This window comes from Palaemon carinicauda, chromosome 3 (assembly GCF_036898095.1).
Source record: "Palaemon carinicauda isolate YSFRI2023 chromosome 3, ASM3689809v2, whole genome shotgun sequence".
NCBI lineage: Eukaryota > Metazoa > Arthropoda > Malacostraca > Decapoda > Palaemonidae > Palaemon > Palaemon carinicauda.
The window spans coordinates 147,929,646-147,957,071 of record NC_090727.1 but is presented as its reverse complement, the minus strand read 5'-3'; the positions used below and the strand labels follow the sequence as shown (position 1 = coordinate 147,957,071).

Here is a 27,426-nt window from a genome sequence, read left to right as displayed (position 1 = left end):
AAAGAGACTAAACACTAGTTCATTCAAAACTACGTTTTCAATCTCTCACCGTACAGTGCCTTGGGACGAGAATAAAAACTAAAAACGTTTTATCCTTTCTCCCCGTACAGAGACTAGGGACGAGAGTAACTCGAGAACAACGTTACTCGCTTGGGACGAGAATAAAGATCGGAACGTTCTCTCTCCTCTCTCTCTCTCCGTCTCTATCTCTCTCTCTCTCTCTCTCTCTTGATTTCGCACCGAAGAGAAGAGCCCACTTACGTTTCGTCAATAAACAGGTTATTTGACCAAAGGAAAAAACTGAAAGGTTTTTCAATTAAAAAGTTCCTTTAAAATAGAATTTAAAACATTTAAGCTTTGAAAGAAGAATGAACAAAACGTCAGAATCGATTTACTCTTTCTGCAAAGTGAAACCGTGATACTCTCTCTCTCTATCGTAACGATAGAGCGCAAACTGCGTAGCATAAATAAACTAAACGTTAGTTCATCTTTGAAACAGTACGAAGACTATTCAAAGAAAATCTTTCATAAAATATCTACTAAAAAATATCAATCTAATAAGTTTTAAATCATTAGCTCTGTAAAAGTTATTTACGATTGAAAGGGCTCAACGTTGTTTAACTTCGGTCTCCAAGTTAGGACCGCCTACTCTCAGGAAAGGTCGCATATAAACAAATCATTAAAATTTATCTTGATGTTTATTATAAATGGAAAGCTAATCGAAGAGGCCTAATAAAGGCGGTTGAGATATAAAATATATAGAGGAAAATCTATAATTAATTTATAACGTGATAAGATAATTGCTAAAAGCCTAAAACACACTTCCGTACTAAGGGAAGGGTCGGCCATTTAAAAGTCAAAGAAAGTCCAAAAAACAATCCAAAGTCATCAAAAATTAAATCTAAAAACGAGTTCAAGATTTAAGTTGAAGATAAAACACCTGCACTGCGAAAGCTCAAACCAAAATGAAGTACTTCACCAAATATGTTGAGAAAACTCCAGGTTCTACAGCGAGTAATGATACGTCTTGTCATCAAGGTCGACAGAGAAGAATTGAAGGGTTTGTTTACATGCAAGAGTGGTATCTGGCCGATAGTTGGCGCTGGTGGGCACACCCGCAACCTTCATAGCGATCGCTCGCGAGTTTTTTGAGTGTGTTTTCTGTCGAGCCGCTGAGTAGCAGCTATTATATATTCACCGGCTAAGTTAAATATTTAAAAATGTATACTTTAGGTTCACCGAAATCATGAAAGTTTCCTCTTTGATGGCAGATTGTGTGGCAGCTGCTGTTACCATGCTGAATGGAGTTTGATAAACAAAGTTGTTAAGCAGCAAGAGGTTGCTAACTAATCTCGAGTTCCCTGTAAAATTCATCAATTAAAAAAATAGACAGTAGAAACCCGGAGAAGTTTTGAACGACTTCAAGCGCAATATTTTCCTCCATCGCTTTCACTTCTGCTGCTATGACCAGAGCTTTCAGTAATTTCGCATGGTAACGCTGGAATGCCATCAGACTGCATGTGAGGGGAGTGAGTGGAGGACAATGAAGTAAAATTGACAGGAGATACCCCTCCCCATAAAATTACCTCCCACTGGTCTGCTCCATATCGCTGTCATGTTGCCCAATGGCATAACAGACATCCCTCACTTCCAGCAGATGGAAAATAGGACTCATGACTTCAGCATCCCCTTCATCTCTTCTTATGTCTACCACCCCTTCCGAACTACTATGTGAGGCACAAAAAGGTAAAACATTGTTCTCACCTTTCCTACAGGAAAAAGCAGTTGGAGGTTCTGATTAAGCTGTGGAGGCACCCGGAACATTTTCAAAGTCAATAATGAAGGCGTGGAAGAGACAGGAGATCTCACTGCAATCACTTTAGAAGGGCCTGAAACCCAGAAAATATCTGCAGGGAGTCATGAATACCCTTCCTCACTTCTCCACCGTCCCTCTAAAAAAGGAGTGATGTAGCCTCCAAAAGCTTGGTGAACTGGGAAACAACAGTATCCATTCTCTTAAAACTCAGTTGGCCATTTCGTTCACTGACTGGTATGGCACGAAGATCACTGCCTTCGTAGATAGAACCAACTTGCTGGACTTCGCTAGCGTCCCATAATTTGACAAATCCTGAGTACTGTAGTGGTGAAGTAGGCTACTGCACAGAACCACTGGTCAATCCAAGAAGCCGTCAAGGCTGGTAATGGAAGTCTTCCATGGATACAAGGGTTGAGTCTCTCAGGCAAACATGCCATCAACCAAGAAACTTTCAGACAAATGGGAAGAGAAAACTGGCTCAGACCTTCAGGCATGTAGAATCTTCTCTGTTGAGAGAATACGGGAGACAGGTTCTCGCTCGACTGACTAGATTGTAGTGAATTATCGGACTTGGAGATCTAAGGAAATGCAGATCCAGCAATTTTAAAAAGGGGGGTTGGAAAACATGACCAAAGCAGCTAGGGGGCTGGGGGAGCTGTAAGCCCCTGGGAAGCTTACAAAATTTTAAGCTATTTTAGAGCTATTTTTTATGTTTTTTAAATAATTTTCACTTTATTATTGAATATTATAAGGTGAAAATGTATTATAGTCTGCAATAAAAGCATCCGGATAAAATATATAAAACATTTCAGCAGTATTCTCTACAATTACCTTTAGTACATGACTATACATTCCTGGAAAGCCTCATCAACTGACTACCTCTGAGTTATATCTAATTATTGGAGCACCTGCATCCTTACATTCCCCAATCAAGTTCAATCTACAGCACTTCTGCACTCGTCGAATTACAATTTGTCTCTCCACTTCTTCCAACTTCATTCATATCAGAAACACAATCTCTTATCTCCAGCTAATCTAGTGATGTTTTACCACTTGAGAGAGAGAGAGAGAGAGAGAGAGAGAGAGAGAGAGAGAGAGAGAGAGAGAGAGAGAGAGAGAGAGAGAGAGAGAGAGAGAGAGAGAGAGAGAGAGTCTTTTCCTTCAATCGTAATGTAAATTTATATTCTTCATCAACATTATATATTACATATCAAATATTATTTCAACATAATGTATGTATGAACTTCTTTTAATAATTTTTATTATTAGAAGTACTATGCAAAGGGTTTATCACTGAATAGTTTACAGGTGTTAGCTATAAAGTTGTCATATACATTTGTCAGCGAGAGATGAGCTGTTACGCTGTATGCAGAGGGAGACAGCGTGAAAAAGGCTGGATGCAAAGGAGCTTGGTTGGTTTGAAAATGTTGGCGTGCGAAAGTACAGTACTAATCACGAAACTGGAAATACGTGATTTTTTATTTACCGGTAATCAGTTATACTGTTCTGTGTATCATGAAAGACTGAATACGCGACTGTAGAAGCCAGGAGACCCATCTCGAATGACTTCGAATATTCTTGTCCAGCATCACCAAAACCTCCTTGCTAGCACCAGGGTCTTCAGTGATCCCAGAGAGTATGACTGAGACCTCATTGTACTCGAGCAAGAGGAGGGAGAGAGTTAATGAATGGGATACAGTAACCTATCCAGAGGACCTTTAATTACAAATTAATTAAAAAACTGAGATTTGTGTCTACACATAATACAAACCTTCAACCTTGAATAGGAGACTTATCCTAAGGAAGGGAGGAAGTACCTAAATCCAACCTGGTTGGTTTACTGAACATTAATTGGTCTTGAGAAGAGTAAAAGTGATGACTCCTGTCAACCTCCTGACAACCTGATCATGATGTTGAAGGTGTATGGGCTAGGTCCCAACCAGGAAACTGATAGGCAGTCATGGAGTACAGTATTCTATATCTGTAAAGAAGTTATCTGAATGTATAGCCATATGAGGAATGAGGGCATACATTCCATCCATCCTCCCCCCTCATCTAGGAGGATGGGGAGAAACTTCCTAACAGGACTTGTCTGTATCTAAAAGTTACTCGGGCGTGAGGTTCACCTTTATTTAGTGTCCAATCCTTCACACAGTGGAGCGACTTCTTCAACCAAACAGGGAAACAAGGAAGAGAATAACTGCCAGATATTCTATCTCTCCTTGTAGGCTTATTTCGCAACCGTTACCTTAGACAAGATGTTACTTGTCCTGAGGGAGCTAGATTCACAACACAGCTTGCTAAGTAATTACCAAGGACTAAGGATAAGATTATAAGGAACCTGTGGGTAAACTCCCAGTGGTAGGCTAGTGAGAAGCGAGGGTTGTTTGTTGTGCCAGACTCCTATCTTCAGGACTAGTGCTACTGACAAGTTATTATTGAAGGTTAGGTAGGATCTGATATCCCTGACTTTATGTGCTTGGAAAAGTGATGACACTGTACTTCTGGAATCTCACTGCATCAGCATAGCTGAGGGTGCATGAGTCAGGAAAAAAAGTTCTTGGATATCAATCCATCCTTTTGGTGCGGGGAAGTCTTTGTGCTCCCACGCGGGTACCAGAGATCTATAACCTGTCGCTGTTTCCTCAAAGGACATTCCTTTTGCAACCACTAAAAGAGGATAGAGTTGTATTGGCAAGAAGCTGGCTCTTGGACACAAACTCTGGTCAAGGAGGAAGTAGGCCTCCCTTCATTAAAAATGAATCATTACATCCAACATGTCATACGGTATGCTCATCTTAATGCTTGGTACCTGAGGTTTGTGAGTAGTGAGGGGTCAACTCCTTATGCTGGTCAATTAAGGGTACAAGCAGGTCCACTTGAAAGACCTGGGGACTTGAGTGATATCTCTAAGGGACTTGAGCTCCAGGAGCAGAACGACTGCTCAAACCTAGTACTCAGAAAAGTAAGAAGCCTTCTGCCACATAAAAAGGTAAGGAGTCAGTGATCTAACTTTGAGCCCCTAATGATTAAGTGCCTGTAGCAGAATCTTCCTAGAGATGGGATAGATCTTGCATACACCTCTATTACATTTTTGGCTGTCCAAGGCGTATATGCTTGACCAACATCAAAAATAGATCAATGAGACAGACCTCCTTTGCTTGTGGAAGTAAGTCCCATGACTGGATTATTATTCACCTATTGGGAAGATCGCAGAAGCTTTGCTCAGGCTTCCTGAAGGTTGCGAACAGATTTTACTTCTATGAACCACTTTTCTGAGGTGTACAAGTACAGTACTGTACTCTAGGTGTGTTCATTGTATCTTAGATTCAATGGCAGGATCCCTGGAGGAAGGGTGTAAGTGGAACTCCTTTGGATGGATAATTGTTAATCAGCTACTTCCATATTCCTCTAGAAAATAGAAGAGATAAGTCGTTGCTGTTTCCCAGTGATGCTTTCAGTAATCCTGGAGTAATCACTGGTGTGAGAACTTGGAAGACTGAGTTCACCCTGATGAGGGAAGTTACAAGGGACGTTATTTTTCAGCCAGAAGATCTCAGTCGTGCAAGGACAACTATGCTTTCCTTCCTTCTACTGCCATGGAATTGTTATCAAGATACAGTAATCTGGTCTTTATTTCTACCCGATCATGTAACTGGGTTTCAAAAGCACAAGATTCTCTGATCGTTGCAAAAGGAAGTCAGCTGTCTTGCCTCCAGGAGAGAGACAGGACAAGTAATGATTAAGAAAACGGGCAAGTATATGATAGGTGGGTGAGAATGCTCGAGATGAAGGTAGTCTGAAGTTTTGGTTTAGAGCTGCAAAACAAGCATAGAAGATGAGGAGAAGAAAACAGGGACTAAATATATGTATCATGTGTGTACCCTTCAGGTTCACTTAACATGAGAAGTCTTTCCTGCTAGCCAACCATACGTCACTTGCCACTCTCTGACAACAAAATGTATCCTTCCAAATGGGGAAGATGGTTCCCAGTACACTACTTAGCTGCCCTTCCATGGAAGAGTTGACCGAAAAAACCTGGAGAACCACAAAGAGGACTTTGAATGAGTGCCTTCCCCTCATATTTTTTCAAGAACTGAAAGCCCCTTGGTAAGGCCTGTTGAGCCAGAAAGGTCCTTGTCCTCTGTTTGAATTTCAAAGTCACGCTTCGGGTCTATGCCGAAGTATTTAACAGCGCCTAACCAAAGGTCTACAAAAAGGTACTCAGTTAAATTTGGAAGTACAGTAGTAACTCGGGAGGGGCCTTCAGGTTCAAGAAGGAAATACGTCTGTGCCCCAGACTACATTGGATTTAATTATCATCATTACCATCACAGAATCCATAGACAAAGGTGATGGTACCAAGGCAGGGGAGAGACAATGGCGGCTACCAACTTCTTGACCTGGAGTACTCATGCTCAATCTTGTAAGAGACCTAACAGCAGTATAAGGAGCTTGAACTCCCATACCTAGTGTACTAATGCCTTCAAAGGTTCGGTTATGGTATAGTACTACAGTACTCCTCCTATGAACCATGTGAAGGGATTGGTCGATGTTTCATGAGACTTGATCTGATTGGTCATCTAGTGCTTCAGTGATTACTTCTTTAGTTTGGGTAAAACTTTTCCCTCACTAGGAAACCGTCCACTGCTATTCACTCCGAATATTGGGAGAGAAGTCAAATATCAAGGACAGGGCAAAATTGGCTGTGCTCTTTATCCCAGCTGGTAGAGCCTGTGCTCATTCTTACCAGAACCTAGTAGAGGTAGAGTGTGTTTATAAAAAATGAAAATCAAGCCATGGGAGGTAGTACTTGGTCCCCTGAGAACCATGGGAGGTAGTACTTGGTCCCCTGAGAACCCAAAGCTAACACTTATTCTCATGAGAACTGGGCACCCACAGCTAGTGCTTGTTTCCTTGTGAACCAAGCACTGGAATCTAGTGTATTTGCTTGTCTTGAGAAATTAACACAGGTGAGCTCCTGTCCTGTACGGCGATTAGTCTAATCAGGATGGGCTTGTACCCGGTAGGTCCTCCCACTCCATGAACTAATCAGGGTAGCCTACCCTTCCTGTAGGAGAGGGTTCCCTGTTTCTCCCAAAGAGTAGAACGGGCTATCAAATGCTTGTCCCAAGTTTGGAAGGATCCTTGTTGACAGCCATTTGAGCATAGTATGGGATCCGAGATCTTCTACGTGTTAGAACTGGAACGAGAAGCCATCCATTCCAATCCCTAATGTGTGATTCTCTTGAGAAAACTCAGTTGGGATTGGTAGAGAAACTAAGCACAGTAATATCATTACTGAAGCATCTTGGGAACGTCCCGAAGCATGAGGGATGAGGGCATCTGACCACTAGTGCACATGCTCAATCTCACCTGGAACTGCCCACCTGGTAGGACTGTAGGTTCATTAATCTTGTACTCAAACTGACCTCCCTGGGGTTGGCTTCAGTACAGCACTGCTTCTCCCACAAAACAATACAGAGGAAACAGGCAAAGTCTTACAAGTCTCTGCCATATTGTTTATCCTGTGCTTCAGGGACATCACTTTCCTCTTTTCTGGGGAGAAAGCATTATAAAGGAACAGGTAAGCTAGTCACAGTACCTGGGAGAAATGAGCAGCACACTTTTATCCTTAGACTTGAAAGGTAATTACAGTATTACCTAAGAAATAATGTAAGTCTCTACTAGCATGATTCCTGATCATGGGTAACGATCACGGCCAGTGATAGCTTGATTTTCGATCGAGGACAGAAATAGCATGATTCCTGATCGCGGGGTAGCGATAGCATGATCCTGATCGTGTTCAGCGACAGCATGATTCCCCATCACGGCCAGCGATAGAATGATTCCAGTCACATGCTTACTGATCACTGATCACAGAAGCAATTGCTTGCTCTTGGATCACAGCTAATGATTACATACTTTTTATTGCGGCCAGATATTGTATGCTTTCCGCTTGTGACCAGTGATTGGATGCTTTCTGATCGCATCACAATTGACAATTGTAAGATTTTCCAATCATGGCACACAGCTGATCCCATGGGAAACTATGATCATGAAGAATAAATCTGTGATGAAACATGTCTTGGCGGGAGAGGATATTCTCGGAACATTGCAGTGAAGATGAAACATGACAGCAAAAGCCAGAGGGAAACTATTCATTTGTAGTCGCATGCAAGTACAGTAGGTGTTCTCTTCTGAAGGCTGCAAAATAAAGCATCTATTTTATTTCACTGTTATCATGTACCAGGGAAGACAGAAAACCAACATTTTGTGACATAAATATCATGGTAGGACACACGAATCAGGTACACATGCATTCTTAGGGAAGAGAATGTTGCCAACTGGTAACTTCTCGCCTTGCATACAAGGCAAAAATGTAAATTCACAAATTTTAGATATTTGTATTTACCTACAATAACTAAACAGTGCAAACCTGACCCATATAAAAAAGGATAAGGGTTTAAGTTCACTCCTCTTGGAACAAACGGTTTTTCTCCTGAGAAACCCATTCTGGGTACCTACTGTCCCAAGTAAGCAGAGAACGATCGGTCGTTTGTTTCCGTCATTTAGGTGGACATAACAGACACGTTCCTCCCACAAGCAAGCAGGAAGAGATTGGTCAGCAATGTCCTTGTCACTCAGCTGGGTAAGAGTTGAAGACCGTAGGTACTGTAAACTGGAACGTAGTACAGTATGCTGAACTCCTGTTCTTGGAAAAGCAAAGGAAAATCATGGGAGTACAGTACACATGGACAATTGTTGCCTAGATCATTGTGAGGATGAAATTCCTGTGTACTGAAATTCATACACATGAAAGTTTTATGGATTGAAGATTGTGCACGAGAAATTTTGTGCTCCTGGGAGACGATCTGTGGAAAGGATTGTTTTTGTGTAAGCTCTTGTGCTGGCTCTTGTGCATTTAACCAAGTTCTTGATCATGTTCCGGCTGGCGGGGATGATCGTTTTCATGTCATCTCTTTTACGCATGGTGTTCATGAACGATCATACTCGAGAACTTTCTCGATCGTGTTGATGATTATGTTTGAGCTGGCTCCCATGCGCAAAGCGACGATTTTGATCATGCTGTCTCTCTTATGCATGGAATTGTTCTTCAACAATCGTACTCGTAAACATAACTAAGTTCTTGATTGTGTTTATCCTGACTTTGAGTGTGGTGATCATGAGGATTGTGTTCATGTCCTTGTTTACGGAGAAGGCATTGCCTTCCAGGGACTTTTCTCATCTCTGTGAACTTTTGGAGAAAGGTTGGAAAAGAAATCTCGTGAAGATGAGGTTACATGTGTAATGCATGTCCCCTGAGGGGAACTAGGTGTTCATGCGTGTAGAGACTGATGATTCAATCCATTCCCATACTTTGGAAATGTCATGCAACAGATCATGAGCATTCAGACTGCTGGTTCAGACATCTGATGCTTCAGTGTTCATGCTCATGGGTGGTTATTCTTCCCGTCCTTACACACTCTCTCTGCTCACGGGGGTGACTCCTTCGATGATGCAACACATCTCTGACGATCAGCCTTTTTTACGGGTATACATTGGGAAGGTGTTCATATGGGATAATCACTACTTGAGGTAAAGGCCTTTGCTCTTGAAACTTGCACCACAGCAATTCCCCTGAGGAAAGGTTTTGATGGAACCTTGCTCCTCCAATGAAACCATGCAGAGGAACCTGGAGATGTCTCAAGAGACTTAATATCAGTTATCCTGTGCTTTGTTAATATCCTCGTCTTCTTTCTGCTGGCAGGCAACTCCTCAACTGGGAAAGAGAAAAATGCAGGAACAGATGAAGCATGTGACAGGGAGCAACAACGCTTCTCCTTCACCATAGTCAAGGGTTCTGCAGCCGACAAGCCTTCAGTAACAATCGATAGTTCGTCAACAACATTCAGGGACACTTGCAAGGGTGCCATTTCCCCAAACTCCTATGTAAGCTCTATGGAACCAACAGCAGAGCAAGAAGAATTTTGCACTCTAGCCGCAGCTAACACCTCTAGATGCTTCTTCCCTGATGGGACAAAAGGACAGCAACAGTTAATTATTGTCTCTGGAATAAATTCTGTAACTCAATTACAGTTAACAGGGCACACTGCAAATCTACTGTAAAATGCCTCAGACACAATCAGTATTTATACTGAAAGAGACAACAAAAGATTAAAACAACCAGAAGAGGAGACTGAAAAGTACGTTAGTACTCATCAACGGCTGAAGTCAAAGTGAACGTTACACTACCTGGTGAGTGTGCAGGGATTCCCCGCAATCGGGCAATCAGCAGCGTTTACCTTGTTAAAAGCTTAACAGCTATTTACAACTTCACCGAAGTCATACAATACTCCTATTAAAGGTCAAAGGTTTGTATTACATGTCATCATGAACAATAGCAATCACAACTCAATAAAGAGCATGTAGCGATAAATGTGCAAAAAACAATTCCAAAGACGAGTGTGAGAGATAATTCTTTCACTAGTGCTGCTAGGAGATTGAAAGAGTAAGACTCTGAGTAAGGAGGGAGGTGGTTACAAGCTAATACAAAAACAAAATGCCAAAAACAGCCTGTGAACACAAAGTGGTTGGCGTATGGTTATGCATGCTAATCTTGTTAGTACAGTACTTGCCCAAAAAATATGTGCATATGGAGGGAAATTTTTGCTCATAGGCCAAAACAATACTTTTACAGTACTGTATACCTATTTGAAAATTCATCTTCGTATACCGAGTTACTTGTAACTAGAGGTATTACTGTAACAGGTTCCCATTGATAAGAACTTTTGGGTTAGGAATTATCAAAGATTAAAAACCTATGTACAGTACACCATTAAATCAAAATTGTTTTGAATAAGCACAGCACAATATCACTTCATTAACTTTTTTATTAGTTTTCTATTATGTTAATATAGCTGTACAAATTCTTGATACGGTATACTGTATACGTGAGATAGCTTACTAGTCTCAGTAAGACCAGTTGACTGAAAACACTGGAGAGTAGGGATGGTTAGGGATTAGGAGCTGGATGCCTACATTTGTTACATTGAGCTTTTCAGCTAATGAATTAACTGTTGGAATGTATCTCATTCTCATGTAGGGGACTTACTATTGTCTTATCACGTCCAACTCACATATCTTCTACGAATTATTACATAAATATTATATGAAATTCCCAATTACAATATGCAATGTCATTCCATTCCTGATCAAGATGAAGATAAATCCTGTAATATATACTGTATTAAAATATTCTATCAACCAAGATACTATTGCAGTTTTATTCCATTCATATTCTAGACCTTCAAAGAAGTACAAAGCATTTCTATTAAGGAAAATATTAACTACTTATCGGTGATGTATGTTGTATCATTTGTTACAATTGTAAGGTACCTTTATAAGAATGAGTCTTAATGCAACCATGTAATTGTAATATGACAAATTCGTAGATAATTTGTATTTTTCCTAACTATACAAACCTTAGCTATTTACATGGGGTAATTACTTCGGCGTAGCTGAATGACGAGCCATAAAAGTTTTAACGAGGGTTTACTACCCCGCCGCTAGTTAGAAGGGGGTAGGGAGGGGTAGCTAGCTAACCCCCCCCCCCCCCACACACACACACACACCGGTGAATGCTTCACTTTGCTTAGAGGTAGGACTTATCCCGGGGGACAGGGCTGGCGGCCAAATATGTGTAAATAGCTAAGGTTTGTATAGTTAGGAAAAATACAAATTATCTACGAATTTGTCATTTGTTCCATAATTGAAATACAAACCACGCTATTTACATGGGGTGACTCAACCCTTAGGAAGGGAGGTAAGTCCCTGCCATACTGGCTTTGGCTTGCCCGGGGACCCCAAATTCGAGTGTGTAAGTACTCAAGAAATAAGGGTCCCTGCTCCTCGCTGGCATGCTGTGAAACTGCTGCGGCCTACATAAGCTGTGTGTGAAGATGAGAAGTGACTCGTCCTAGGAAGTTGACCTGGAGTTCTTCAGATGGAAATCTAGGCTAGGACTCTCCCAATACCACCTCATCAGGGTATGGGGACATGACAGTATTACATTTAATACTAGGAACACAAGGGAGCATGGCTTACCTGCAGAGGTTCGAGGTCAGCTGTGCAGAGAACCCAGGATGCTGCTTTCTCTAAGGGAGGAGAGGATGAAGAAAAGAATAAGGGCCAGACAGATCTTTTCATTCACGCAGACTAAACCCGGGTAACAATGCCCTCAACCTACTGCTACTTGTCCATTAAGGAGCCTGAAGTTAGACCAGCTGTTGTGCAGCCACCACAGGGCCGATAGAGTCCGTATCGAGCCTCCTGTGTGTCACGTCTTGCAGGTAGTGGGCCGTGAAGGTGGCCTGATGCTTCCACACCCCAGCTTGAAGGACCTGCGTCACTGAATAATTTTTCTTGAAGGCCAGGGACGTAGCTATGCCCCTGACATCATGCGCTCTAGGGCGACGTGACGGAGGAGGGTCAGGATTCAAGGCCAGGTGTATCACCTTGTGAATCCAGGCCGAGATGGTATTCCTGGTGACCCTCCTCTTCGTCCTCCCGGTGCTCACGAACAGGGCTCGCACCTGGAGACGAACTGCAGCTGTTCTTTTAAGATACAACCTCAGACTCCTCACTGGGCACAGTAGGAGATGGTCTGGGTCATCTGTTACAGAACGGAGACTCGAAACCTGGAAAGAGTCAAACCTAGGGTCCGGCACTCCCGGATTCTGAATCTTGGCAACAAACTCAGGGACGAAGCCGAACGTTACCTCCCCCCATCCCCTTGAATGGGCGATGTCGTACGAGAGACCATGTAGCTCATTGACTCGCTTGGCCGAGGCCAAAGCTAGCAGGAAAACCGTCTTCCAGGTAAGGTGGCGATCTGAAGCCTGGCGTAATGGTTCATAGGGAGGTCTCTTCAGAGACCTGAGAACTCAAACCACGTTCCATGGAGGAGGTCTCACTTCCGACTGAGGGCAGGTAAGTTCATAACTCTGTATGAGAAGGGAAAGTTCCAGCGAGGAAGAAATGTCCATTTCTTTAAGCCTGAAGGCAAGACTTAAGGCTGAGCGATAGCCTTTCACTGCCGAGACTGAAAGGCGCATTTCCTCCCGCAAATACACAAGGAACTCCGCTATTGCTGGAATTGTGGCATCGAGGGGAGAGATACCCCTTCCCCGACACCAACCACAGAAGACTTGCCACTTCGCCTGGTAGACCCCTGCGGATGACTTGCGCAGGTGACCAGACATCCTGTTCCGAAAATCCTCTCTCTGTGAGGAGATGCTGGATAGTCTCCAGGCGTGAAGTTGAAGCGAAGCTACGGCTTTGTGGAAGATGTTGGCGTGTGGTTGTTTGAGTAGCTCGTGACGTGGAGGAAGTTCTCTCGGAACCTCCGTGAGGAGTTGCAGAAGGTCCGGGAACCATTCTGCGTGATGTCATAGCGGAGCTATCAGGGTCATTGAAAGATTGACCGATATTCTGGTCTTGTTGAGCACCCTCCTCATCAGACAGAACGAGGGAAAGGCATACAAATCGACGTTGTCCCACCGTTGTTGGAAGGCATCCTGCCAGAGAGCCTTGGGGTCCGGGACTAGGGAGCAGTACAGCGGGAGCTTGAAATTCAACGCTGTAGTGAACAGATCCACCGTCGGGGAACCCCACAAAGTCAGGACTTTGTTGGCTACTTGAGGATCCAAGGACCACTCGGTACTCACTATCTGCGTCGCTCTGCTCAGACTGTCGGCGAGCACATTCCTTTTGCCTGGAATGAAGAGAGCAGCTAGCGAGATCGAGTGGACTTCGGACCATCTCAGGATCTCTACTGCAAGATGGGATAGCTGTTCCGAAAAGGTACCTCCCTGCTTGTTGATATAAGCCACCACCGTGGTGTTGTCGCTCATCACCACCACAGAGTGGCCCGCCAGGACTTGGTGGAACTTCTGAAGTGCCAGGAACACGGCCTTCATTTCTAGCAGGTTTATGTGAAGGTACTTTTCTGATTCTGACCACAGGCCTGAGGTCCTGTGGTTCAGAACGTGGGCCCCCCACCCTTTCTTTGATGCGTCCGAGAACAACATCAAATCCGGGGGAAGGACAAGAAGGTCCACTCCCTTTCGTAGGTTCTCGTCCACCACCCACCACTGGAGGTCCGTCCATTCCGCAGGACCCATAGGGATCAAAGTGTCCAAGTGTCCGGGGAATCGTGACTTTGATTCCACCGGGACTTGAGTCGCCACTGGAGGGATCTCATTCTGAGGCGACCGTTGGGAACGAGATGGGTCAGGGAGGAGAGGTGGCCGAGGAGACGTAGCCACGATTGGGCTGGGAGTTCTTCTCGATTGAGGAAAGGTCTCGCAACCTTCCTCAGCCTTGCTATCCTGTCGTCTGATGGGAAGGCTTTGTGGAGATTGGTGTCTATGACCATGCCTAGAAATACCAGTTTCTGAGAGGGCTGCAGAGAGGACTTCTCGAGATTTACCATGATCCCTAGATCCTGGCAAACTTCGAGGAGCTTGTCTCAGTGGCGAAGAAGGGTTACCTCCGAGTCCGCTAGGATCAGCCAGTCGTCCAGATAACGAAGGAGACGGATGCCGATCCTGTGAGCCCACGAAGAGATGAGGGTGAACACTCTGGTGAACACCTGAGGGGCTGTGGAGAGACCGAAACACAGCACCTTGAACTGGTAGATCTTGTTGTCTAGGCAAAATCTTAGGTACTTCCTTGAAGACGGATGGACTGGGATCTGGAAGTACGCGTCCTTCAGGTCCAGTGTACACATGAAGTCTTGTGGTCTCACTGCGAGTCTCACCGTGTCTGCCGTCTCCATACTGAACGGAGTTTGCTTGACAAACCCGTTCAGGATTGAGAGGTCGATGACTGGTCTCCAGCCTCCAGACGCCTTTCTCACAAGAAAGAGTCGACTGTAGAACCCTGGGGACCCGTCTACAATCTCCTGGAGAGCGTCCTTCTTCAACATGGTCTGGACTTCTGCCCAAAGGGCTTGCCCTCTTGCCGATCCCATGGCAAGAGAGCTCAACGACACTGGATTCGCTGTCAGGGGAGGTAGAGAGGCTGTGAACGTGACGCGATAACCCAGAGCGATCACGGAAATCGTCCAGGCATGTGCCCCGAGTTGCTGCCACCTTGTCGCGCAACTTTGTAGGCATCCCCTCACTGGTGGACATGCAGGGGGACTGCCAACCCTAGCGTTTACGGCCTCGGCTGTTACCTCTAGGGTTCTTGCCTCCCCTGGAGGACTTCTTGCTCCTTCTGCTCTTGGCAGGAAAGGGCTGAGACACCTTCGGCTTCGCTGCAGTGGTGTTCTTCGTGTCCTTAGCTGGACGGGGCTGTTGAGCCGCTGGAGGTTTGTAGGGCCTCGATGTCAGGGCCCTATGGATGAGGGCATCCTGGTTGGACTTCCTCCACCTCTCAGCGGTAAGCTCCACGTCCTTAGGCTCAAACAAACTCTTACCGAACACGGAAGACTGTCTGAGCCTGCTAACCTCCGAACTGGGAACCTTTTGGTGGAACCTCTCAACCACAGCATCCCAACGTTTGAGAATCGTATTGGCCCACAAGCTCGAGACTTGGTGGGCCAGAAACTCAATGGTCCGTGTGCCTGAGAGTAAGAAAGTCTCCAGTGCCTTCCTGGTGCTTTCTTTGGAGAGGTCCTCAGACCGCACCAGGATGCCCAGAGACCCCAGCCAGATGTCAAGCCACGAAGTTGCCTGCATGGCACACTTAGCGACCTTCTCCTGGCTTAGGATCTCAGTGGCAGAGTAGGACACGTGCCGGTTGGAGAGTCTCCCTAGAGGGACTCCCCTGGTGAGTTCTTCCACAGAGTGATGCATCGGAAGACCCAAACAAGACTCCTCAAGGATCTCAAAGTACCTCCTCTGACGGACTCGAGGAGGAGGGAGGAGCTTGTTACCGGCGCTGGATCTGCTGGAGGAGGCAAGCTCAGAGAGCTGGCCCTCGACCTTGTCTCTGGCACTCTTCATCCCCTGAGACCAGGGCAAAGCTGCACTGGCCCTAGAGGGTTTCTGGGTGCCGTAGACGCGATCCAAGACCGTGTCCTTACCTTCACGAGGAGGGATCTCAGGGTCTGGAATCCCGTTGAGGTTCCTCATGAGGGTCAGGACTTGCCAGAATGTGTGTTCTGACTCTTGGTGCTCTCCTCCTGAAGGACTGGCAGTGAAGTCTCACGTCCCCAGTGGCTCTTCCCGGGGGGACACATGGACATCCTCGGAAGGTCTAGATGGCTCCTGCCTGATCCTTGTTGACGATTTAGGGATCGTCTTAAGAGTCCTTCGGTTCCCTCCTGGGCGGGATACAGGACTCGAGTAACGATGGGTGCAGGCTCTTTTCCACCCCTGGACGAGAAGACTTCTCAGGGAGAGGCGGAGCTTCCCCCATTGGTGCGATGGGGGAACGGTCCGGCTCGTCCGACTCTCCTCAGGATGGGTAATCCTCATCCCCAGGAGAGGGAGAGAAAGTCTGGGGGGGGGGGAAGGAGCCTTGTGCAAGGATCTGCGAGGAGACAAAATAGGCTTTGGAGGTGTTTCTACGGGAGAGACTCCTCTCTTCCTCTTCAGGGGGAGGAAGCTGCCACTGGTTTGTGACCCATGTCAGAGAGGGTGGGCTTCATCGCCTGCACAAGAGCTCTGACCAGGGTACCGAACCAGGGCTGCTGGCTGACAGTCGCGCTGTCAGACACTCCCTCTGGAGGGAAGGGGATTGTTCGATCCCTTGGAGGAGTTGACAAATGCGGGTTCGCCTGCGAAGCTGGAAAGAAAGTGTCCTTAGACCTGTCCGAGAACCGTCCCTCCTCCGGCAAGCGCTCTGGTCTGCGCTTGCGGGGAGGGGAACGAGACGAAGACCTATCCGCCTGGCGACGCTCGCGCTGGAGGTCGCGTGATGGGCCCTGGTCAGGGTCGCTCGCGAAAGGATCGCGTGCCAGAGGAATCTCGCGCTCGCGTGGGCGCGCGCGCATCGGCGTGGGCGAGAGAGGGTGGTGGAGCAGGCGCGAGGGCGCGGTGGCGCGAGGGCGTGGTGGCGCGTAGGCGAGGTCACAGGCGCGTGGGAGCGATGGCGCGCAGGATATGGTGCGGGCGCGTGGCCGCGGGGGCACGCAGGAGCTGGAGCGGGCGCGTGGGTGCGCGTAGGAGAAGGCGAGGGCGTGTGGCGTGCGTAGGAGAAGGCGAGGGCGTGTGGCGCGCAGGAGCCGGAACGGGAGGCGGCCGGATGCGAGGACGCGCAGCATCCTGATGCGGCACTGGAGGGCGCGAGAGGACAGGGGTACCTGAGCGCGTATCCGGGAGAACCGGGTGAGGGCGCGAGAGCGCTGGTTCAGGATAGCGCGAGGAAGGGATGGCGCGTAGGTAGGCACTGGTCCGAAAGGACAGGCATACTCGCCTGTGGGAGCGCCGGCCGCGCAGGTGATCGTGGGAGCGCATGGCGCGCATCAGGATGTGGACGCACTGGTGTGCGCTGCTGCGGTGGGCGAGCAGGCCGCATGGTTTGATGAGGGCGCACAGGTGTGAGCTGGAGGGTTGCATGAGGTGCCTTGATAACTGGAACAGGGCGCGCAACCGGAGCGTCGCGCGCGGTTGGAACGCGTGCAGGATCGCGCTGTCTGGAAGGAGAGCCCTGGGGTGCCTGTGAGCACCCGTGCACTAGCTTAGGCGCCTCCTGGGTGGCGCGTAGCGATGTGGAAGTGCGCTGGCGCGTTGGCGATCGCGTGAGCGCTGAGACTGAAACAGCACGTGGGCGCGCTTCGCGCGTAACTCCAGACGGGAGCTGCAAGTCCAGAGGAACCTGTGAGCACCTGTGCACTAGCGTAGGAACCTCTTGAACTGCGCACGACGAGGCAGGAACCGGGGAACGCTGGGGCACTGGTGGGCGCGTGTGCGCAGGTGGGCGCTGGCGCGCTGTCACAGGAACTGCTGGAGGGCACCGGGGCGCAGAAGGATGTGGGCGCACAGGGGGACCCTGGCGCGTAACAGGAACAGGAGCGCGCACGCACGCAGGTGAGCGCTGTGGCGCTAAGACAGGAACAGCAGCAGCAGCAGGAGGGCGCGCAGGAAGAACCTGGCGCCTGAGGGCAAGAGGCGTGGTTTGGCGCTCAAGGCCCTTAAGCCCCGAAGGGCCCGGTGCCTGTGCAGTGGTAGGATCAGGCGGCGCGCAACGCGTTTCCGCAACATCGAAGGGTGACGGCAAGTCAGCAGGTCTGGATGAAGACTGGTCACTGTGTCCCGAAGGACGACCATCATCCGAGGGGGATCGCAAACGATTCCCGGAGAGAGGTCTAAGGTGGTAGCTGGCAGGGTTGGCGAACGGCGAGTCGTCTCCTCCGCAGAGGACTGTGGTGACGACGAGCCGAAGAGGCGCCTCCTAACTCCCTTGTGAGGGGAAGGAAGGCCTCTACGGCGAAGGGGAGGACGAGCCTTCCGCCTTATACACCCACGAGAGGCCGTGGGATCAGCAGGCTGACCATCAAGGGGCCTCCGCAGAGGAGTCTCTGTAAGTGAACTCTCCCGAGAGGGAGAATCACCGGCAGGAGAGACCGTAGGACTTAGATCCTCCCTCGAAAGGTGTTCGGAGGGGGAATCTAAGCCGTCAGCTACCTCAGCAACAGGAACGGGGGTTCGACTAGACCCATGAGATGTCTCCGTCACAACAACGTCAACCACAGACAGATGATCTATCCCTGCTGTAATTGGCGATTGTTTGACAGCTGCACCAAGTTTGATCATGTCAAACAGGGCTTCCTTGGAGGGCGAACCCTGCAGCCCCAAGGAAGCCCAAAGCTGTAACAAATCACTAGACATATTCAAACAGCCGCCTCGCTATGGGAGGCGACTACCTCTCCCGCACCCCGGGATCGGTCAACAGCAATACGGTCTACGCTACCACTCGCCGGCCTCTCGGAAGAGACCGCTCGAGGGGGAGCTTCGGAGGGGGAAAGGGCTACGGAAGAAGTCCTGGAATTTTCTCTCTTCAAAGAAGCCTCTGAAGGAGAAAGATCCCTTTTAGACTTTTTCTTACAGCGCCGGGCAAACCTCTCCCACTGGGAGGTAGACCAATCCCTACATTCTATACACACATTACCACTATCACACCGCTGGCCCCTACAGTGAGGACATAAGGTGTGGGGATCGGTGTCGACCGCCGACATAAAGGTCCCACAAGGGCGACCGGGCAGTCCAGGGCATGTACGCATAGTAGTAGAGGCCAACTTCAAACACACTGAAAAAATAAAGCAAAAACAGATTAAATATGGCAGTCAAAGCGAGGGAGAGAGCAGACAGGTCTGTTCTCTGCCCGAGCCAAAAGTAAAGTGAAGCATTCACCGGTGTGTGTGAGGGGGGGGTAGCTAGCTACCCCTCCCTAACCCCCGCTAACTAGCGGCGGGGTAGTAAACCCTCGTTAAAACTTTTATGGCTCGTCATTCAGCTACGCCGAAGTAATTACAGTACCCCATGTAAATAGCGTGGTTTGTATTTCAGTTACGGAACAAATTGTAAATACAAAATGATAAAAGAAGAAAGTTTCACATATGATTTAATCATTTAATTTTTAGAGTTACTTTGCCAGAGAATTTAATCTAAATCTAATATTGAAGTTAATATTGTGTAACTCACATATCAAGATTGGCCATATCTTCATTTTCAATCTCCCAGAGTATTCCATACAAGTGATTTCCTGGGTCCTCCACAATAGTGGCAGCAGAACCTTGCCATCTTTGGCTGAAATAATTGAAGTCCAAACGGTAATCCTGTAAATTAAATGAAAAAGCTCTCTAGAACAACAAAATTTTAAAAAATCTAATTCTTAAAATATATTAATCATGTTTTTAAGGAAAAGCCATTACTCTATAGACATGCAAGTACAGTACTATATTTAACAAAATAATCTGATTATTGTTTGTTTATACTGCATATTGATGTCACAAAAATGAAGAGCATTAAAACTATTAAGAAACTGTCCAATTTAAATTATAAATGAAAGGATATGTTGAATATGAAGTCCAAAACCCCATCTTATGGGAATAAAAGTTTATCCAAACCTTTCAGCTAAGACAAATGAGACACCCTTATGGATATGCACAAGATGGCCTCACCAAGTGCAAGTGCCAGTAAAACAAGGAACAATTTAGTCTATATAATTCTACCTTGGAATTACCTTTTATTGAATAGAAAAATTGTCATCTAAAAAGCTTATGCAATAATCATGCTTTGCCTTTTTGACTACATGACATCATTCTCTCATTGCCACCCATAAAAAAATGAGGAAAATATTTTGTATTTACTCCATGAATGGAATTATAGAATGTGGTAGTGTTAAGGAAATAGTCAGCATTAGTTGTCAAATATCTTGCATAATATCACATTTATTTAGAGGAATGAATGCTTAAAATCACAAATTCTAAAAGTAATATTTATTTTTTCTAGCTAAACAACCCTGAGTCATTTAGATATAGGAACTATATTTTCATCGTGAAGGTGGACGACTATAGAATCATTTATCGAGCAGTTAAGCAACAGGTGGAAGCAAGGACGAGCTCCTCGTCCCTTTACCTGTCAAAGTCTCTTCATTCATGACCTTTTGGCTCAGGACTGAGAGGGGTGGTTGAGGAGGGAGGTATAACCTAAAATATGTTATTTTTATAATAAAATAAATTTTTGAATATACTTACCCGGTGATTATATAAGATGCAGCTCTGCTGCTCGACAGAAAACTCTACGTTAAAAATCCGCCAGCGATCGCTATGCAGGTAGGGGGTGTACTTCAACAGCGCCATCTGTCGTGCAGGTACTCAGTACTCATTGTAAACAAAGAACTCAATTTTCTCCTCGGTCCACAGCGTCTCTATTGGGGAGGAAGGGAGGGTCCTTTAATATATAATCACCGGGTAAGTATATTCAAAAATTTATTTTATTATAAAAATAACATTTTTCAATATTTAACTTAGCCGGTGATTATATAAGCTGATTCACACCCAGGGGGGTGGGTAGAGACCAGCAATAAATGTTTACATTATTATGAGCTAAGGATTTTTTATTTCATTTTAGCAGTTATCAAAATAACAAACATAAAATAAATAAGTACCTGGTAAGGAAGTCGACTTGAACAATTACTCTGCCTTTTTAAGTACGTCTTCCTTACGGAGCCTCGCGATCCTCTTAGGATGCTGAGCGACCCCTAGGAGCTGAAGTATCAAGGGTTGCAACCCATACTACAGGACCTCATCAAAACCTCTAATCTAGGCGCTTCTCAAGAAAAGAATTTGACCACCCGCCAAATCAACCAGGATGCGAAAGGCTTCTTAGCCTTCCGGACAACCCAAAAACAACAATAAAAACATTTCAAGAGAAAGATTAAAAAGGTTATGGAATTAGGGGAATGTAGTGGTTGAGCCCTCACCCACTACTGCACTCGCTGCTACGAATGGTCCCAGGGTGTAGCAGTTCTCGTAAAGAGACTGGACATCTTTAAGATAAAAAGACGCGAACACTGACTTGCTTCTCCAATAGGTTGCGTCCATTATGCTTCGCAGAGATCTATTTTGTTTAAAGGCCACTGAAGTTGCGACAGCTCTAACTTCATGTGTCCTTACCTTCAGCAAAGCTTGGTCTTCCTCACTCAGATGGGAATGAGCTTCTCGTATTAACAGTCTGATAAAATAGGATAAGGCATTCTTTGACATAGGCAAAGATGGTTTCTTAACAGAACACCATAAAGCTTCTGACTGTCCTCGTAAAGGTTTAGTTCGTCTTAAATAGAACTTAAGAGCTCTAACAGGGCATAAGACTCTTTCTAGTTCATTTCCAACCAAATTAGAAAGGCTTGGAATATCGAACGATTTCGGCCAAGGACGAGAAGGTAGCTCGTTTTTGGCTAGAAAACCAAGTTGTAAAGAACATGTAGCCGTTTCAGATGAAAATCCGATGTTCCTGCTGAAGGCGTGAATCTCACTGACTCTTTTAGCTGTGGCTAAGCAAACCAGGAAAAGAGTCTTTAAAGTGAGATCTTTAAAGGAAGCTGATTGTAGTGGCTCGAACCTTACTGACATTAGGAATCTTAGTACCACGTCTAAATTCCAACCAGGTGTAGCCAAACGACGCTCCTTCGTGGTCTCAAAAGACTTAAGGAGGTCCTGTAGATCTTTGTTGTTGGAAAGATCTAAGCCTCTGTGACGGAAGACTGATGCCAACATGCTTCTGTAACCCTTGATAGTGGGAGCTGAAAGAGATCTTTCTTTCCTCAGGTATAAAAGGAAGTCAGCTATTTGAGTTACAGAGGTACTGGTCGAGGATACTGATACTGACTTGCACCAGTTTCGGAAGACTTCCCACTTCGACTGGTAGACTCTAAGAGTGGATGTCCTCCTTGCTCTAGCAATCGCCCTGGCTGCCTCCTTCGAAAAGCCTCTAGCTCTCGAGAGTCTTTCGATAGTCTGAAGGCAGTCAGACGAAGAGCGTGGAGGCCTTGGTGTACCTTCTTTACGTGTGGCTGACGTAGAAGGTCCACCCTTAGAGGAAGAGTTCTGGGAACGTCCACTAGCCATCGAAGTACCTTGGTGAACCATTCTCTCGCGGGCCAGAGGGGAGCAACTAACGTCAACCTTGTCCCTTCGTGAGAGACGAACTTCTGCAGTACCTTGTTGACAATCTTGAACGGGGGGAATGCATATAGGTCTAGATGTGACCAATCCAGTAGAAAGGCATCTATATGAACTGCTGCTGGGTCCGGGATTGGTGAGCAATATATTGGGAGCCTCTTGGTCATCGAGGTTGCGAAGAGATCTATGGTAGGCTGGCCCCATGTGGCCCACAGTCTCTTGCACACATCCTTGTGTAGGGTCCATTCTGTTGGAATGATTTGTCCCTTCCGACTGAGGCAATCTGCCATGACATTCAAGTTGCCTTGGATGAACCTCGTTACTAGAGAAATGTTTAGATCTTTTGACCAGGTGAGGAGGTCCCTTGCGATCTCGTACAACGTCATAGAGTGGGTCCCTCCTTGCTTGGAGATGTACGCCAAAGCCGTGGTGTTGTCCGAGTTCACCTCCACCACTTTGCCTTGAAGGAGAGACTTGAAGCATTTCAAGGCCAGATGAACTGCCAGTAGCTCCTTGCAGTTGATATGCAATGTTCTTTGACTCGAGTTCCAAGTTCCCGAGCATTCCCGACCGTCTAATGTCGCGCCCCAGCCCGTGTCCGATGCGTCCGAGAAGAGAACGTGGTTGGGAGTCTGAACAGCCAGGGGCAGACCCTCTCTGAGGCTGATACTGTCCTTCCACCAAGTCAGGGAAGACTTCATCTTCTCGGAAATGGGGATCGAGACCGCTTCTAGCGTCTTGTCCTTTTTCCAGTAAACAGCTAGGTGATATTGAAGAGGACGGAGGTGTAGTCTTCCTAACGACACGAACTGTTCCAGGGATGATAGTGTCCCTATCAGACTCATCCACTGTCTGACTGAACATCGTTCCTTCTTCAGCATGTTCTGGATGCATAACTGGGCTTGACTTGTTCTGGGGGCCGACGGAAAAGCCCGAAAAGCTTGACTGTGAATCTCCATCCCTAAATACACAATAGTTTGGGATGGGACCAGTTGAGACTTTTCCATATTGACAAGGAGACCCAATTCCTTGGTCAGATCTAGAGTCCACTTTAGATCCTTCAGACAGCGACGACTGGAAGAAGCTCTTAGAAGCCAGTCGTCCAAATAGAGGGAGGCTCTGATGTCCGCTAAATGAAGGAATTTGGCTATATTCCTCATCAGCCTTGTAAACACAAGAGGAGCTGTGCTTAGGCCAAAGCACAGGGCTTGAAACTGGTAGACAACCTTTTCGTAAACGAATCTCAGAAAAGGTTGGGAGTCTGGGTGGATGGGGACGTGAAAGTATGCGTCCCTTAGGTCTAAAGAGACCATCCAGTCTTCCTTTCTGACCGCTGCTAGAACGGACTTTGTGGTCTCCATGGCGAACGTCTGCTTTGTGACAAAGACATTCAGCGCACTGACGTCTAGCACCGGCCTCCACCCTCCTGTCTTCTTTACCACTAAGAAGAGACGGTTGTAGAAGCCCGGGGATTGATGGTCCAGGACTTTGACTACCGCTCCCTTTTCTAGCAAGAGAGACACCTCCTGTTTCAATGCTCGTCTCTTGTCTTCCTCTCTGTACCTGGGAGAGAGATTGATGGGAGACGTTGCTAGAGGGGGTTTTCGTACAAACGGGATCTTGTACCCCTCTCTGAGCAACTTCACAGATTGTGCATCTGCGCCTCTCTTCTCCCAGGTCTGCCAGAAGTTCTTGAGTCTGGCTCCCACTGCTGTCTGAAGAAGGTGGCAGTAAGACTCTGCCTTTAAAGGACTTGGTTCCTTTCTTTTTCCCACGTCTCCCTTCGGCACGAGCACCTCCTCTGCTGGAGGCTCTGCCACGAAAGGGCGGAATAAATCTGGACGCTGGAGTGTCCATCCTGGGTCTTGACAAGGTAGGCAAAGGGGTGGCTTTGCGGGCAGAGGACGCAACCAGGTCATGGGTGTCCTTCTGAATCAAAGAAGCAGCAATCTCCTTAATCAAGTCCTCTGGAAAAAGGCACTTAGAGAGAGGAGCAAACAGAAGTTCTGATCTTTGACACGGTGTCACTCCAGCTGACAGGAAAGAGCAAAGGTTCTCACGCTTCTTGAGGACCCCGGATACGAACGAAGCAGCAAGCTCACTAGATCCGTCACATATGGCCTTGTCCATGCAGGACATGATGAGCAAGGAAGATTCCTTGTCAGAAGGGGAGATCTTCCTGCTCAAAGCTCCCAGACACCAGTCCAAAAAGTTGAAGACCTCGAAGGCTCTAAATACTCCTTTCAACAGATGGTCTAGGTCCGAAGGTGACCAGCATATCTTAGAGCGTCTCATGGCTAGCCTGCGGGGAGAGTCTACAAGACTTGAGAAGTCGCCCTGGGCAGAGGCAGGAACTCCCAAGCCGAGAACTTCTCCCGTGGCATACCAGACGCTCGATCTGGAAGAGAGTTTAGCAGGGGGAAACGTAAAGGCTGTCTTCCCTAGACTCTTTTTGGACTGCATCCAATCTCCTAAAACTCGTAAAGCTCTCTTGGACGAGCGTGCGAGGACGAGTTTCGTAAAGGCAGGCGAGGATGACTGCGTACCTAAAGCAAACTCTGACGGAGGAGAGCGTGGAGCCACAGACACAAACTGGTCCGGATACATCTCTTTGAACAGAGCAAGAACTTTTATAAAGTCCAAAGAGGGTTGCGTGGTCTTGGGTTCGTCAAGGTCCGAATGTGGTTCATCAACGTGTGCCGCATCGTCATCATCAGAGTCCATCATCCGAGAATTGAGGAGGAAGCGGCAAAGGAGTAGGTATCGGCTGGTCAGCTGAGTCCGGTCGCACGGGTGCACGCGTGACTGAACCGGACGCAACGTCATGGAACTGTTGCCCAGTCTGAGAGCTGGCAACAACCATAGCAGCGCGGGGACGCACAGCGTCTACTCCAGACTGTCTAGTCTGATGTGGGTGAGCAGAGGCAACCACACTGGGTTGCGGAGGTTGACGCACCGCGTCAAAACAAAACAACTTTGACGGTTGTTGTACCTCGCGAACGTCAACGGAAGGTTCCGTGCGTCGCTGAACGTCAACATGCGGCTGGCAGGGTACACTGGAACGCATGGGTGGCGGGACTCTCTCAGCTGGAGTGCGCAAGAAGGTTGCCTCAGCGTCCACAGGACGCACAACCGTGGTTGGTTGTAGGCAAGAGGTTGGTGCAGCATCAACCTTCTCCGCACGAAAGTCCTGCATCAGAGACGTTAACTGATACTGCATGGTCTGCAGCAAAGACCACTTAGGGTCTACAGGAGCAGGTGCGGCGACAGACGGTGTGACTGCCTGAGGCGGTACCGCTTTGCCTCTCTTAGGAGGTGAGCAGTCATCGGAAGACTGCAGCGAGTCCGAACTGACCCAGTGGCTACAACTGGGCCGTTGGACTTGCGCGGAAGGGACCGACTTGCGCTTAAGAGGTCGTGAGACCTTGGTCCATGGTTTCTTGCGAGAAACCTCTTCCACAGACGAGGAATAAATGGGCTCTCTCGTCTCTGTGTGGGTGGGGCGATCTTGGGTAGATACGCCCGAAACCACGGAGGGAACGTCTGTTCGCTGATTAAAGCCTCTCGAACCCTTTGGTCGTACGACATTGCTTCTCCCCTGGACTTGGGAGCTTGCAAGAGGTCCCGGACTAGGAGGACGACAGGCACGAACAGACGAACCCTCAAGCGCAACACTATCCACAACACTATCACTCACTTTATCACTTCCCACTGCACTCTTACACTTCAGCTCCTTGACGTCCGCCATGAGCTGGTTACGGTCACTAGCCAAGGACTCGACTCTCTCACCCAGAGCTTGGATGGCACGCATCATATCTGCCATCGAAGGTTCCTGAGTGCCAGAAGGGGGATTAGGAGCAACCACTACAGGGGAAGGAATAGGTTGTGGGGCATGAGGAGAGGAAAAATCAACGGAACGAGATGAACTTCTCCTGACTCTATCTCTCTCTAGCCTACGTGTATATTTCTGGAATTCGATAAAATCGAATTCCGAAAGCCCAACGCATTCCTCACATCGATCTTCCAATTGACAGGTTTTATCCCGACAATTGGAACAAACGGTGTAAGGATCGATAGAGGCCTTCGGAAGACGCCTTGAACAGTCCCTAGCATTACACTTCCTGAATTTAGGGACTTGAGAAAGGTCAGCCATTTTGAATTGGTCAAAGGGGAATTCAAAAACTATCCAAAGTCATCAACAAATAATCCGATATCAAAAAAAGAATGCAAGGATTTATTGAAGAGAAAGCCTGCACAGCGAAAGCTCAAAACTAGAAACGTGTACTTCACCAAATAGTTGTGAAAACCAATCCAGTTAGCAACAGCGAATTAGTAGGTCTTGCCGGTGGCACGACAGAGAGAAAATTGAGTTCTTTGTTTACAATGAGTACTGAGTACCTGCACGACAGATGGCGCTGTTGAAGTACACCCCCTACCTGCATAGCGATCGCTGGCGGATTTTTAACGTAGAGTTTTCTGTCGAGCAGCAGAGCTGCAGCTTATATAATCACCGGCTAAGTTAAATATTGAAAAATATAAATCACTTTAAAAACTTGTGATTTCTTCCTACTTAGGACTGCCAACCTCCCTCTCTTCCTACCTCTACTGACCTTCCTGGCACAGCCGGGTTGGGGGCAAAAGGGAGGGACATTGTCCCCACCTATCTTTGAGGTGGAAGGGACTGGAATAGCAGATCAAAATCTGGTGGCCAACTTAGGCTTCTCTATCACTGACTTCAGTAACTGGATCAAAGAAGCTCTCGGAGCGGATGTCTTTGAAGAGCTAGGCACTAAAAAAAAAAAAAAAATTTTGATGGATTGGGAATTCATGACTTGCCTTTTTCCATTTCTTCACAGTGGTATTGATGTCCTTCTGTGGGAAGAGAGCCATAGACTCCAGCACTAGGGTGTTTCTTAGGGCGAGTGCTACGTCCTTTCCCACCTGATCGGGGAAGCGGGAAGGCACTGCATTC

General features: G+C 47.1%; 1 protein-coding gene across 1 annotated transcript in view; it reads right to left on the bottom strand.

The window, feature by feature from the left end:
• Positions 1–27,426, bottom strand: part of LOC137638609 (gamma-glutamylcyclotransferase-like) — a 102,761-nt gene that overhangs the window by 28,682 nt on the left and 46,653 nt on the right. The window contains exon 3 of the mRNA XM_068370852.1: positions 19,474–19,607. Coding sequence (XP_068226953.1) covers positions 19,474–19,607 — 134 coding nt within the window. The remainder of the gene's footprint in view (positions 1–19,473; positions 19,608–27,426) is intronic.